At 38.0% G+C, this 16,111-nt stretch overlaps 2 protein-coding genes and 1 long non-coding RNA gene across 4 annotated transcripts in view; 1 reads left to right on the forward strand and 2 right to left on the reverse strand.

Annotated features, from left to right (window-relative positions):
* Positions 1-1,986: 1,986 nt before the first annotated feature.
* On the reverse strand, positions 1,987-3,912 carry LOC117282126. The gene is made up of 2 exons (XR_004512758.1): positions 2,472-3,912; positions 1,987-2,302 (listed from the first exon to the last, which is right to left on the reverse strand). It is a non-coding gene; the product is annotated as an uncharacterized LOC117282126 (long non-coding RNA).
* Positions 3,913-6,505: 2,593 nt separating this feature from the next.
* Positions 6,506-14,973, reverse strand: LOC111862016 (WD repeat domain-containing protein 83). The gene is made up of 6 exons (XM_023847050.2): positions 14,652-14,973; positions 14,281-14,416; positions 12,146-12,347; positions 10,214-10,346; positions 7,755-7,863; positions 6,506-7,126 (listed from the first exon to the last, which is right to left on the reverse strand). Exons 1-6 carry the CDS (start codon positions 14,731-14,733, stop codon positions 6,874-6,876), a joined length of 915 nt encoding a protein of 304 aa, XP_023702818.1. The 5' UTR covers positions 14,734-14,973; the 3' UTR covers positions 6,506-6,873.
* Positions 14,974-15,037: 64 nt separating this feature from the next.
* LOC111862017 (ATP-dependent Clp protease proteolytic subunit) overlaps positions 15,038-16,111 on the forward strand; it is a 13,332-nt gene continuing 12,258 nt past the window's right edge. The window contains exon 1 of one of the 2 annotated variants that reach the window (XM_023847051.2): positions 15,038-15,159. In XM_023847051.2, coding sequence (XP_023702819.1) covers positions 15,124-15,159 — 36 coding nt within the window. In that variant the 5' untranslated portion in view covers positions 15,038-15,123. The remainder of the gene's footprint in view (positions 15,160-16,111) is intronic. The other variant, XM_023847052.1, reaches the window with a different exon arrangement.

The raw sequence follows: 16,111 nt of genomic DNA on the forward strand, positions 1-16,111 counted from the left end.
ATGTGGTAGCAGCCAGGCTCCATGCTTGACTAGGTAGGAGTAGTGCCAGACTCCTCCACATGAGTACCTCAACAATTTGCCTGAGCTCTGAGATTATTGCACTGTACTGTGACTTCCTCTGTAAGGTGCTGTTCAGTGGCCATGTGTGAAGAATGCTATCAAAAGGATTTTTACTGATAAATTGTTACACCACATGGGACAGATTTTGATCCTGTTATCTGGAATTTGAACCGAGCAGGCTGATGGACTTCAGAAATATGTTGTGGCTGTAAGGAATGTCGATTTGAGTATGCCCTTTTTGAAAACATTGGTTGAAAATTGGCTAAGTGACCCACATGCAGAAGTATGATTCTCAGGATCCTGAAAGAGGAAAATGATACATGGACCAAGATCCTGTGATTGACCATGATGAAATGGATGTCTTTATCAGAATTTAGGAAGAAACAAATGAAGCAATGATGAAGATAGAATGATGTTGGATCATAATTAGATATGTCTGGAGTATGTGAGCTGATATGAAAAGGCAATTGAATAATGCATTCACAAAATATAGAGCAATTCATGACTTTTCAGGAACTTGTTTTCTGAAGTTTACCTTCCATGGCATTCTTGCAGCAGTCTGCTCTTACATCTGCAAGTTTGTTCAAAAGTCATCAGGGGATTTGACACATGGACATGATACAAGAAGCTTATCTTTAGTTGTAGAATAAAGATTATAGGCCTAAAACTTTCATGTTGTTTTGACAGCAGTTACCAACAAATTATTGCTCGTCCTATAGTAGCATACAGGTTATGTAAAGCAGTCATCATTAATTTGATTTGTAATTTAATGTCTCCTCCAGTTTTATGGAAATGTTACTCATTTTTGTCATTAAGTTTCAAGAATTTGACCTGTTTGTATGTCAGTTCCCAGAATGTCAAGAATTTCCTTTGCCCCTTGTTAATGTTTTTATTGTGTTGCAAGATCCACCCTACAATCGTAAGTGGTTGGTCAGGAATTTAATTTCATTATTAGTGTTTGAGCAGTCCCTTGTACTGCAGCCACTTCTGGCCTATTGTACCAGCCCCAGATGATAGGTGAGGGTGATTGTGGAGCAATTGGTAGAATGAAGATTGGCAGGGGAAACTGAAGTACTTGGAGAAAACCTGCCCCAGCACCACTTTGTTCAGCACAAATCCCACTTAACCAGACCAGGATCGAACCTGGGCTCCCACGGTGGGAAGCCAGCAACTAACCACTTTAGCTGTGGCGTGGCCTGAGCAGGTATTTTAATCTACTGTGTTCTAGACTTTCTGTTCAAGAGGTGCAAAAGCTTCAGTACATTGTTGATTTTGTATAGTACTTAAAATAAAATTGTCCAAGTCGGTTAGGGGGCACAATGCCACAAGCTGGAAGGTTGCAGGTTTGAGTCCCGATGAGGTAGATTTTTTTTCAGTTGACCTAATCCTTCCAGCTGCTATATGGCCCTGGGGTTGGCTCACCCTCTAACAGAAATGAGTACCAGGAATCTTTGTGGGGTGTAAGGCTGACAACCATACTGCCATCTGTGAGCCAATTGTCTTAGATAATGTGGGACCCTCAGCCTCTTAAAACCGTATGGACCTCCATGGCCTATTACAGGGATAGCTTTACAAAGTCAGTTAAAATTTAAGACTTTCCTCTTATATCATACCTGAAGTTAGTGACAGCAGCCGTTCTGCTTTTGTGTTGCTAATACTAGAATAATGTTGGAGAGCTCGATTCTCATTGTAGGCACAGCATCTAAAATTCTGGTAATCTTTTGTATGACACTGTATAATGCAAATCCCTATTCATACAGACAGAATTATGAACTGTCATCTGTTCCTTAAGACTTATGTGTACTGTCATGAAATTTATTATTCAGTCCAAAACATTTTACTAAACTTCACTCCAGCTATAAAAAAAAAACGAACTTATCTTTAGAACCATAGAAGCTGGCCAATCCCCACATCCAGAAAATTAGATTATAAATATTCTTATAACATTTATTTTTCTTAACAATCTCCTTACAAGACAATACATATACTTCATTGATATAACACAGTGAAAGGGGAAACAAGAGTAAAATGGTGATGTAAAAACAATGAAACATACTGAAGAGTAAGAAATCATAATTCTAGAAATGGAATCTTAAATTGACAAAACACTATTTCTTTTCGAATCTTCATAGATTATGATAGATTTTACCTGTCAAGCACATTAGCCCCAAGACAAATGCTGACAAAAGCCTGAAGAAACTTAGAAACTGGAGATAACATCTGGATTCATTGAACTTCAAACCTAGTCTGGAAATGGAATCTTAAATTGACAAAACACTATTTCTTTTCGAATCTTCATAGATTATGATAGATTTTACCTGTCAAGCACATTAGCCCCAAGACAAATGCTGACAAAAGCCTGAAGAAACTTAGAAACTGGAGATAACATCTGGATTCATTGAACTTCAAACAAACCTAGTCAATGGATAAGATCCAAGTCTTTAAAACTAGCAATCTACAAAGGATTAAAGATTACTCCAAAATGATTACAGTTGTCTTTATGAACTATGACGATGTTTTCAGGAATATCCAAGTTCTCTTCTTTATTTTGTAATAGTTCCACTTGATGTGAGGCCCAATCAAAAAGGATCAAGACTGAATTCATATCATAGTCATGGTTCGAATGCAGAGAGTAAGTAGAAAAGGTTCTGTTCATCCAAATACATAAGTGTCACAATTGTCTTGGTGCTGGGAAATGTTCAGAAATAAATGTGAAGGACTTAGCTTCATTTTTACAATATATAATCAAAATTCTACCTAAGGGAGAGGAATTATACTTCAGCACCCCATTGTATTGAGACATTATCCTATTTTACTAATGTTTCCGTCAATAATACAACTTTAAAAAGACATTAGGAATATGTTTTTCACTAAAAATGCATTTTAATACCGTGACAGTTAAAATCAATAAAATGCCTGTAGGTTATTATGTTAGCATATAAATTTACACATTAAAAGTGAATGTCAACACTCAACTTGTCTTGGTTTTAAGTAATTTATCTTCATAACATGTTTCGGCCTCATTGGGCCATCATGAGGTGAATTCTATCCTCGAGTGAGACCATTGCACGATATTTGTTTCCCGTGTGTCTCTCATGCACGTCATTATTCATGCTAGTTGTTAAATTTTATTTTTATCCAGCTATTTTGCGGCTGTTATCACTTAACATACAACATGCAATAGGACTAGAATATGCTTTTTTGACTTCCTTGATGCTATCATATATATATGTGTACTTAATGTTTGTCATCGTGTTTCCCTATGTCAGTGTCCCCATTGTGGTCTACTAGTATACTGAACATAATGTCATTGCTCTTGCTTCTACCTTATTCTGTATGGTGTGTCCAGTGCTATCTATCGTAGAGTTCTTGGGTTGTGTGTTTCTATATGTACATTTTTGTATATTTTTTAGATGTGGTATCTTTCCAGTGTATTCAAGTGTTTACCTTTTCTACAGATTCTTGCGACGTCCATAGTATCCTCTATTTTGCCACAAGAGTGTCCCGTATTTAATATATGGTTCAAATATTCTGATTTGTTGCAGTTACTCCTAATAGCTTGAATGTGCTCCTTGTATCTCATTTTAAATGTCATTCCAGTTTGGGCAGTGTATTTCACTGGGCAATCCAAGCATTTCATTTGGTATATGACGCTATTGTCATATTTTCCGATCTCAGTGTGTTGCTGATTGTGTTTTTTGTGCGAAATGCTGTTCTAAGTTGTGTGTTTTTTAATAATTTTGTCTTACTTCTTTTCCACTGTATGTAAAAATACCCCATTTTGTTTTTGTGGTGTTAGTTTCAAAATTAAATTTGTGTTGTATCCATTTTTCTGTAGGATATTTTTATTATTAGACCAAAAACAACTAGAGAATGTGAAATGTTTTAAATATCTGGGTAGCTTGTTAACAGATGATGGAAGGTGTACTTGTGAAATTAAATCCAGGATTGCCATGGCAAAAGCTGCATTTAGCAAGAAGAAGAATCTTTTTACCAGCAAATTGGACTTAAATTTGAGGAAGAAACTAGTGAAATGCTACATTTGGAGCATAGCTCTGTATGGGGCTGAAACATGGACACTTAGGGCAGTAGATCAGAAACATCTGGAAAGTTTCGAAATGTGGTGTTGGAGAAGAATGGAGAAGATCAGTTGGACCGATTATGTGAGAAATGAAGAAGTGTTAATTAGAGTCAGTGAGCAGAGGAATATCCTACATGAAATAAGAAAACGGAAGGCTAATTGGATTGGTCATGTTTTACGCAGAAACTGCCTTCTAAAAGAAGCTATCGAAGGAAAGATAGATGGGCGGATAGAAGTGACAAGAAGACGAGGAAGAAGACGTAAGAAGATGCTGGATGACCTTGGGGACAGAAGAGGATACTGTCATTTGAAGGAGAAAGCTCTAGATCGCATTAAGTGGAGGAATTGTTTTGAAAGAGACTGTGGACCTGTCGTCTTGACAGATTACTGCTGATGATGATTTTTATTATGCTCTCTTCTATTTGTTTTGATTCTCTAGTGATTGGGTATGTACGTAGTTGGAATGATCAAATCAAGTAGGAAGAGGTTAATTAATTCTCTTAGTGGGGGGTGGAGTCCAACTGGGTCCACTCGGCACGGAGGCCACTGATTAGCCTATTGTAGCCTGCCTCGGGTGATTATGATGATGGAGAATTTGGTGGAATGAAGATTGGCAGGGGGGGCACGCGGTAGCATAATTGGTTGAGGGGCTATGCTACAAGCCGGAAGGTCACGGGTTCAAGTCCCAATGAGGTCACTGGATTTTCTTCAGTTTACCTAATCTTTCCAGCTGCACTATGGTCCTGGGGTCGACTGAGCCTCATAATGAGTACCAGGAATTAATTAAATAATTTTCCTGGGGAGTAAAGCACGGCTGGTGCGAAAGGCTGACAACCTTACCGCCATCTTTGAGCCAATTTTCTAGATAATTTGGGACCCTCAACATCTCACAACCCTATGGGCCTTCATGGCCTGGTACAGGGATAGCTTTAAAGCTTTAAAGACTGGCAGGGGAACCCGAAGTACTGGGAGAAAACCTGCCCCAGCGCCACTTTGTCCACCACAAATCCCACTTGATCAAACCCGGGCCGCCCGGGTGGGAAGCCAGCAACCAACCGCTTGAGCTATGGTGCGGCCTGGGGTACGAAGAGGGTGGGACATGTAACATGCATTGAAAAGCGAAAATCTGAAGGAAGAAGACCATTTGGAAGATCTAGTAATAGATAATAGTTGGGAGAATAATATGACAATGGATCTTAAGGGAGCAGGACTGGATTCATCTGGCTCAGGATAGGGACCAATAATGGGCTCCTGTAACCACAAAATGTTAGGAATTTGACTGATCAACTGTTAGCTTCTCAAGAACGGCTGTGCTTCATTCAGTCAGAACTAAAGCTCATACAATTCATTATCATAAATTTTGTTAAAAAAAGCAATGGCATCAAGAACATCCAACGATCCAATAGTGTCTTCTGTTAATATTTCATAAACATTCAATATGATCACCAGGAGGTGACAAAGACTGCAAAGGTTTGAATAAAGTTCAACAATACATCAAAACATGACATAACAACGAGAACTTAGAGAACTGCTAATATACGATGGGGTACCCAAAAGAAACCGAACCAATTTTTTTGTGGGCAGAGCTTGTGTAGTACCGCGTTTTGCCACTATGAGGGCATAGAGCTAACATTCCTGAGTAGATAAGCCGACTACCATTGCTTCAGAAGGTAAGGACTAGTTTCGGCAGAGTTTATAGTGAAAACTGTTTTGTGTGATCGTCGTTTTTGCAATGGCTGATTTTCGTGAACAGCGTGCGGCGGTGAAATTCAGCTTTTTGCTCGGGAAAAGTGGAACAGAAACTCTTGAAATGTTAAAAACGGCATACAACGACGATGCTATGGGGAAAACTCAAGTGTTTGAGTGGTTTTCCCGTTTCAAAAATGGTGAAATGTCAATTGATGACAAACCTCGTTCTGGTCGTCCTTCCACGGCCCGAACACATGAAAATGTTGAAAAAATTCGTGAAATCATCAAGGAAGATCGACGATGGACCATCGAAGAAATTGTGGAGCTGTCGGGAGTGACTTGGAGCTCAGCGGCCAGATTTGTGGCAGTCGGGTGACTGGTTTTTCCATCATGACAATGCCCCTGCCCACACAGCCCTGTCTGTACGACAATTCTTGACCAAAAATGGTATGACCCCTGTTCCTCACCCTCCATACTCACCCGACCTTGCCCCATGCGACTTTTTTTTGTTTCCTCGAATGAAGAGAGACATGAAAGGAAAAAACGATGGAGGCACTGTCAAGCATCTCAAAAGATGAATTTAGACAATGTTTTGAAAAATGGAATAAAAGACTAGACAAGTGTATTAGTGTAAGTGGAGAGTACTTTGAAGGGGATTGAAGGTTTGTGCTTAAAATTTGAATAAATAAGTTAAAAAAAAGAAGTTCGGTTTCTTTTGGGTACCCCCTCATATAATAATACACTGTATTGTTACAAAATCACAACCTTTGGAAATGACACATAGATTTGAGATGTTTGGACTCCTCCTGATAAATGCAAAAAAATATTTGACAAACAAGGCAAGAAGGTGCTGGTAAGTCAATTCATTATTAATTAGTATGAATTTTAGGTGAAAGTGAATGAATCAGGTCATATTATCTCCCAGCAATCCCACACCTGAAAATATCTTGGTTGGGCTGCAAGGTAAATAAAGTCTTAATTTCCTGAGTAAAACACAAACATCTCATTTTGTACTGTGGAATTGGTGTACAGAGATATCTAACTTAAAGTTCATCCTCTGGCACGCCCCACAACTTAATGCTGCCATGAGATGCAGACAACAGAAACAGTTGTGAGGGGTGGAAGCTCAGTGAGTGCACTACACTCCCCCTATCATGTGTGAGTCTGCTGGTTACTGTCCCCTGTACCAGGTCCCAGCACCAGATGTCTCCATCTATGCAGCCAGATAAAACATGGCGATCTCTGTTGTCCACGCAGCTCTCCATGCAGTAATCACCCATATGGTGACCAGAATACCTGCAGAACAAAGTGAAACTCTCAAAACTATATGAATTTACATGTCAGTATCAATGACAATTTCTGTTTATTTTCTAATGCCTTCGTTTTTTAAAACTAAAAAAAAGAAGCAATACTTTAAGCTTAAACTCTGTAAAACTATATTTACATAGATATACATTTTGTTTATAAGAGTATAAAAATAGCATCTGTGGACAAACTAAGAAGTGTGAATCTTTCATTCAACTAAGACAGGCATTTGTATATCATATATGCTAAAGCAATACTTAAATACCCATTATATACTTGCAAGCTTGCATCTGTCTATATTTTTTCCTATATACAATGAATTTGCAATTTTACTAACCTTTTATGAACCTCAATTCTAGCTTTATGTTTTTATACCATCTGTTACATGTAAGAAAATCATTAACATTTTTTAAATAGGTATGAAGACATGTCAATAGGAACTGAAGTTATTGTAACCCTGTGAATAAATTATATAATCATGCAGTAACACACATTAGACCACGATGGCTGCAGTGCAAGGACCAGTCCAGGCCTACCTTGTCACACAGCAAATTTATACATCTCAACCAATCCCTCTTGGCAATAACTGAGAATTCCTTGCTTTATATACACAACTCACTCTGCCAGTAAGTCTCCACTTTCTTTATCCAGCAGGCGCACCATGTTGTCAGCACTGCTTACAACCAGGCACTGTCCATCATGTGTCAAACTCACATATGTCACTGCATCTGAAAAATTACATTCCACCCAAAAAACACTTTACCTTGATGCAGCATATATCAAAGTTCTGAAGGATAATGTGTGAAGGAGATTTCTTTTTTATATCTTGCCACATTAAATAAAATGAAAAGTTTTACGTTAATAATGTTTTGATGTGTACAGGTGGAATATATATAATGAATACAACAAGGCCGCGCCATAGCTCAAGTAGTCGCTGGCTTTCCACCGCGGTGGCCCAGGTTCAATCCCGAGTCTGGTCAAGTGGGATTTGTGGTGGACAAAGTGCCGCTGGGGCAGGTTTTCTCCGAGCACTTCAGTTTCCCCTGCCAATCTTCATTCCACCAATTGCTCCACAATCACCCTCACCTATCATCTGGGGCTGGTACAATAGGCCAGATGTGGCCGCAGTGCAAGTGACTTAGTCCCACCCCATAGCATTAAAAAAAAATACAAAAATGTTGTTAGAAATTAAAGAAATTAGTGAATTTTTACTGATATTTCAGAGAAGCAGTTATACAAAATACGTATGACCTGCAGAATTTCATGTCACTGCTTTAATATTTCAGAAACACTGAAAACATATAAAAATTTGGGTGTCCCCCCATGTTCAAAGCAGATGAAATTTGGTACTTGGCTAATACTTCATTGTAAAAAAATTACAGCAGATAATAAAATAATATAGACAGTGGTCCAGATGACTATGGAAGCTGTGAAAGCATGTGGAACCACTATGGTCCATAACTGGGAGTTGTACATTATCTTTATCATCTAAATATTCATGAACAATCGGGTTGCTTCATTTGGCAAGAAATATGCACAAGTAATCTGACATTCACTGCATATCACTACTATTCCTCCATTCTTCCATGTGATGTTCAAACCATTTAAAATCCTTGCTTCACTAATACACATTTTTATGACATTTTATTTCTTCTGTAAGTTTACTGTTATTTTTTCTTTAACTTTTCTTGGCTCAAAAGTGTAAGACCAGTATAACCATTGTATTTATCAATTATTTGCACTCTCTCATATACATAATGTATATGAGAAAGTGGGGGTACACAGAAGCATGGATGAGGCACTATGCTACAAGCTGGAAGGTCATGGGATCGAATCCAGATGCCATTGGATTTTTCATTTGCGATCCACTCCCCCATATGCCTTCATGGCAATGTGCTTAATTAGTTAAGCACAGGGACAACTTTACCTTACGTAATCCTTCCACTCACACTGTGGCGGTTGGGTCAACTCAGCCTCTTAACAGGAATGAGTACCAAGAATTTACATGGGGGGGTGGGGTGTAAAGGGCAGCCAGCATATAAGGCTGACAACCTTACTGCCATCTATGATCCGACTGTCTAGAAGATGTGGGAGCCTTGACCCCTCACACTCCTATGGCCCTTTGTGGTCTGTTACAGGGACAGCTTTATCTTTTCTTTTTGCCTTATATGAGAAAGTATTGAGATGATGAATACTGATCTCCAGATTTTGATGGATTTACATGTTCTGAGCCTTCCTGATTGTGAAAAAGTGTTTTTTGGGGTGTAATATATATATATGCATATACATGGATGTGTACTTAGCTAGCACCTGAACATGTGGACAGATTTTACTCATTTAGTCAGCACCCAGTGAATATGGACATTCTAGCTCCAAAAACAGGGACTGTTCAGGTGGGTCACCAAAAACAAAATGGTGATTTTCTCCAGAGCACCTACAATGATTTTTATTAAATTTCAGTCATTTATGTAGACTAATGCCTTTAATAAAACTGCACAGGTGGCATCTTCAGGAATATAACAGTACATGCACTAGGGCCCCAAATGTGAAATATCAGTTTTGTCAAAACCAGCTTTACAGTTCAGACAGATTTCATTGTTGTTTAGTATTTATTAACCATCAACGCTTACCAGCAAACAGTCAACTTCACTTCTGTGGTAACAAGCTGAATCATATGTAAGAAAGATGGCACAAATGTGTGAGGTTTCAAATTCTTATGGCAGCAAGTGTTAAAATTACACTCTTGTGGGATGTGATGCCATGCTATTTGGTACCATCATTTTAGAGGAGCCTTCTGCCTCCATCTTCAGGGTGGAAGAATCCTCCAAAGGGCTGATACCCATTTCTCAAACTACACAATGTAACATTTCAGAATACCACAATCTTAAAGCAGCTAACAGTTCAGATTTCCTGTGTCACAACACAAAATGTACAACTGGAAGTATGATAAGCTTCAGTTTAACTTTACCTATAGATAAATACTAATGTGGTAGAAAGTATGGGATACTGACGTGAGTAGGCACTGGGAACATAACAGCATGCTAGTAGAATACACAAATATCTCCAGTGCATTAATACCTCCTATGAAGTCGGAGAACAGTCTATTTGCTCTGATGTCATAACGGCGCACCTTGCAATCTACTGATCCTGTCACAATCTCATGATCAGTTACCGCAAGAGAAGTGATACCATCCTTTGCTTCTCGCATCACCTATCAGTCACACAAAAACAGATATACTGAGTGGCTCACTGCAAGGACTGAAGCAGGATTATGTTAATATCCAGAAAGATGGCATATATGATGTACAATTGAAAGGCTTCTGGTAAATTCTTAGTCCCATGTATGAGGGTAAGTCAATAAGTAAGTTATAAATGGATATAGAACTTAAAGAAATAAGAGTAGTGATTTGAAAAATGCTTTTATTTCTGAACATAATCTCCCTGTACATTGAGGCACTTGTCCCATTGTTTCACAAGCCCCTAAAAACCAGCATCATAAAATTCTTTGGGCTGCTGTCAGAATAAGGCAGTGACTTCCCTTTCTTCAGCTTTATCGTCAGGAAAATGTTCAGCTGAAAGATGATGTTTAAGAGGGCCGAACAAATGGAAGTCGCTTGGGGCAAGACTCATCACCTGTGACAATGCAGGCCAGCATATTGTGTCCATTGTGGTAGTGATCGACATGCTGTAATGCCAGACCCATTTTTTTGCATTTTGTGTTCTGGGGCCAGAATGTGTGGCACCCATCGTGCACAGACTTTGTGAAAACCTAACCTGTCATGCGACTTCCATTTGTTTGGCCCCCTTAAACACCATCTTTCGGCTGAACATTTTCCTGATGATGAAGCTGCAGAAAGGGAAGTCACCACCTGGTTCCGACAGCAGCCCAAAGAATTTTATACTGCTGGTTTTCAGGGGCTTGTGATATGATGGGACAAGTGCCTCAGTGTACAGGGAGATTATGCTGAGAAATAAAAGCATTTCTCAAATCAGTGCTCTTATTTATTTAAGTTCTATATCCATTTGTAACTTACTTATCGACTTACCTACATATCATGACTTTACTGTATGCCAGAAAAATCATTACACCTTTAAAAAAGGAGGTTCTTATACTGTTCTTGTATACAACAATATACTTTCCACAGTATACTTTCTCACAACAGATATAAATTCAGAAAAAGAAATATACCTGTATGTCAGGTATATTAATAGTCCTCATATGATTAATATATCACTGCTTAATGCACAGAAGTTCAGCAAAAATGTGTGGGCTGTTATGAATATAGTAATGTACCTTCAGGTTCTAGAAAAGAGAATTTCTTTACCAGATAAAAAATAATCAGTGAATATATGCACAGCCTTAAGGTCGTGGGTTCAAGTCCCAATGAGTGGATTTTTCAATTTACCTAATTCTTCCAGCTACACTGTGGCCCTGGGGGTGACTCAGCCTCTAACAGAAATGAGTACCAGGAATCTTCCTGGGTGTAAAGGGTGGCTAGCACAGAAGGCTGACAACCCTTCCACCGTCTGTGAGCTGAATGTATAGGCAAAATGTGGGAGCCTCGACGTCTCACAACCCTATGGGCCTTCTTGCCCTGTTACAGGGATAGCTTTACCTTTTTTACCAAACCTTTATGTACAGCCTTAATGCAGAAATTATAGTATACTTAATGCATATTATTTTCGTTTTCAGTGACAACCTATCCAGAGGGATTTTGAGATCCTCTTCATACATGCTAGGATATGGTACCATAGAAAACTAATCCCACTCAATCACATCATTCCAAACTCACTATTCGCAATGATCCTACATTCTCACCCAACAGCCCCCTTATGTCCTCTTCATAAAGAATCATTAATGAATATAATAAACTACATGTACCAACCTAAGTCTCTTCCTAATTGCTCCATCTTTCATTCAATTTGTCATTAATTTTCATTCCAACAACCTCTTGTTTTCAACCAACACAGAGTTAAACACAGACATTTCAAGCGACAAATATCTCATACCTGGATGGGTTTCATGTTCCGGCTACGCACATCCCAGCACATGATTGAGTTATCCTGCGAGCCTGACACAGCTACTGTAGATTCCTCATTATACCGCACACAGGTGACTCGGGCAGCATGTCCACGTAGTCTGCGCAGTGGTGTGCCTGAGCTTACATCCCACAGTATCACTGACTTGTCTTGCCCACATGACACAATCTGACTGCCATGTCAAATGGAAGACATGGATATCATTGTTATGTTGCATAGATGGGAAAGCAATAGTCTTGGTTCTGATGCAGCAAGCAAGGTAGTACAGTGCTATTAATGCAAGAATACTGAACATGAATGGTGCACAGGCACAGGTTCCCATATTACTTATTTCTATCAGCTGTGGTGAACTGGTCATCAACTGACATAGTAGGCATGCACATATAGGCTACTTTCTGACCCAAAGTTCACATCTCCAATACAAGAATAAGGCCTGTGCACCTTAACAAAGAGCTTGGGTAATACTAGGGCACAGGATTGATGATAGGACAATGAGGATTTGATTTCTGTAGAGATTTTTCTCTTCACCACTGTGTCCAGATGGGCTTTGAAGCCCATACAGCCTCCTGTCCAATGGATATCAAGGGCTCTTTCTGTATGGGCAAAATGGTTGGAGTGGAGCTAAACCTCCATTCTTTGTATGTCTTCATGGCATGGAGCTTAATTAAGCAATTCATCATGCCCCAAAAATGAAGTATGAAGTTCCAGCATCCTTATGACTGATAGAGAATCACTGTTTTGATATCAAAACTTTATATTTTAAATTTTCAAAAATAATTATGCAATTAGCATTTTACCCACAAACTATTATTCTTGAATAGTTTTTTGGTATATCTTTGGTTCAACTGGGAAAATGTCTGTAGATAACCTCTATTAGTGCATGTTATACAGGCTATCTATGGACATTTTCAAAGTTGAACTTGTGATGTACCAATAAATTATATACACACATATTTTGTATATTGAAGTGTGTGTACATTATTGTGGGGTATCTGTCCCACGATTTTCTATGCAACTGTGTGTTTACAAACAATGTTACTTATTATAACACGTGGCTATGGAAATGTAACAAGTATAACTTCTGTAATCACAATTCGGGATGCTCTTTGTCATAGATGGTTCATTACTTCATCATACTACACACCAATAAATGAGATACAGAAGGGTACTGTGAATGGCTTAAAAGGGACTGGGAGAACATGCTCAGGGCTTAGCCCATTTTGTAACATGGAAATTTACATTCTGAAAGACAGGAGCCTGCAGCTTACTAGAAACAGACAACAAATACTGTACCGTTTCATGCTAAAAAACCTGCATGGCCACTAATATATAGTTACTGCAACAGAATAAATGTTTCTGCTTACAGTTTCCTGATGAATTCAATTTACAGCATAAGTAAAAATGTGGTATGGCAACATACATTTCCAAGACTATTGGAATTTCATCAAACTGTATGATCAAAGTTCTTTGGAGTATAACGACATAGGATGTGGATATTTAAATGTGCAGCATAATGGGTATAAATACAACATTAAATACTCAATATTAAAATTTCTACACCATTTAAAAAATTAAATTGGTTCTGGTATGTACATTAAAGTAAGCTGTTGCACCTATACAAGGAATAATGTTGTGTATATTGTACAATATACATGACATTTTGTAATATGGATCCATAACAGTTACAATTCAATATTTTATGACTTTATATACTGTATTGCCTGATGATGGCTCCATGAGAGCCGAAACATGTGTAGCGGTACCATAAGTTAAACTTAGTTGACAAAAATGTGAGTTGTTTGATTGTTGTGTTGATGGATATATACAAGTGACATAGTGATACACACAACAGGATGCAGTTCCTGAAGATGTGTAGTTTTATCCATCTCCCCATAAACCTTTACACATTGGTTGCAAAGTGCAAGAGTAACTTCACTTTTCTAATGTCTTCATAAAGAACTCTTTAAAACGATTTACAGCATAGGCTTCATATGGTTAATTGTAATTGTTGAAACGTAACAAAATAATATGAAAGAGTAAGCAAACCATTTACTTTCTCCTTTAATACAAACAGATAGGAATGCTAGTCAAGTTGCAAGATGCACCTGTTGTCACATGAACTGCATGCATCCAACACTTCATCTGCATGTCCACTGTATGTCTTTAGCAGAAGTGCTTTATGTGGATTCCACAGTTTCAGCTTCTTGTCTGCACCACATGTTAAGCAGTACGAACCATCAACTGGAACACAAAAAGAGTACCATACAATAACTTCCCTTAAAAATGACAAAAAGAATATGGCAATCAATCAGAACTGCATTTGCATAAAGTGTGGGCTCAATAATGTAAATTCCACACAATTAAAACTAGAGGGAAAATCCTCATCAAGTCTCTCTAATGGCGAATGGTAGTAACACCTCCACCTACCTTCCAAGTTCTCTATTTGGTAACATGAAGGCGTGAGCGGCAAACTTACCATTAAATCTTACTGCCCTTACAGCGCCTTGCTTGGTATCTATGGTTTTCAAGCACTTTAAATTAAACTCGGCATTCTCCATACTGGTCAGCGATCGCCAAATACCGTTCAGCAGGTTATGTTTACTGCCACATAATTAAGTTCACAACAATGAATGCTGCTCATCACTAACCATATTCTAAATTGATAATATGTAAACCAGAATTGTCGGGACAGAGAAAATTTCAGATTTCGCAGGCTAACAAGAGTTTTTTTCATGCGATCTAAGTTTATTGCGCAATACTGACGATACAGATATTCACGCCGGTATATTCCATGGAGCACTTTCAGTCTTTAATTTGGACATGAGTTAATCAAAGATTATCGTTGAAAATCTGAATGTCGTTGCGTCTTGAATTTGTTCACCCTGGTGCAGTTATTCTTTGGCTAGGGGACGTGAGGGGTTTGTTGTCTGTTAGGTTTGGGGTTAGAGATGTGGCGGAAAGCAAGTAGATTTGTAAGTGGTTTGGTACGTTATTTCGTCATGAGTACTCATTATTCGAATTTTCCATGTACTTAGGTAAATTAAAGTTTCTAAACTTACTGTAGATTTATTGTGACAAGATGAAAATCGGAGAAGGGAATTGTTTCGATTTCAGTAATAGCTAATGTACAAAAACTATTTCATTTTTTGTTTTCAGTCCACAAAACTAGAATATGACATGTAGTTTAGGTGGCATGGGATCTGAGCTCATATATTTTTTTTTATAAAACTGACTTGTCCAATTGTACATAATGTAACAGTTATGGATGTTAAATAAATAAATCAATCAATCAATATATTTTTGCCGATTTCATAGTTTCAAAGCAGATTAATGTTATCTTAAAGTAGATTTAAATAGCCTCATTATAGCGGAATTTCAGGATTGCGTTCAACAGTTTGAAGAATACAGACCCATCATATTACACTACCACATCTAAAATTTATCAATAAGTACTCGATTACTCGTGTAGTTTTGTATATGTGTCTTGATATATATATTTTCAAAGGGACCATTTCCACATCGTAGGTTTGTTACCTGTATGGATATATGGAAAATAAAGGAAATGAATGAATTACAAGGAACATGAATGCAGTAACATTCCCAAATAAATGAAAAGTTACTGGAATGGTACATCAACTTGTGTCCGTGGTGCAGGGTATTTTTTTAAAGTTTATATTTAAGCTGGTGATATGTGAAATATATCAGTAACCATAATTTAAGTCTGTGTAATTACCGGCTTGATCTGTCATTTTCTAATTACAAGCAAGACTTTCCACTAAGCCTGGTAGTATAGCTACTCTGTAGAGTGTAGAAGAAATGTTACTGCCAGAATTTGAATTACTTACCTGTAAGCTTAGTACAAGTAGTTACTTATTTACTTCATATCCCTGGATCATTATACATGATATAGGACAAGTCAAATACTTTACAATACAA

This window comes from Cryptotermes secundus, unplaced genomic scaffold (genome assembly GCF_002891405.2).
Source record: "Cryptotermes secundus unplaced genomic scaffold, Csec_1.0 scaffold181, whole genome shotgun sequence".
Lineage (NCBI taxonomy): Eukaryota > Metazoa > Arthropoda > Insecta > Blattodea > Kalotermitidae > Cryptotermes > Cryptotermes secundus.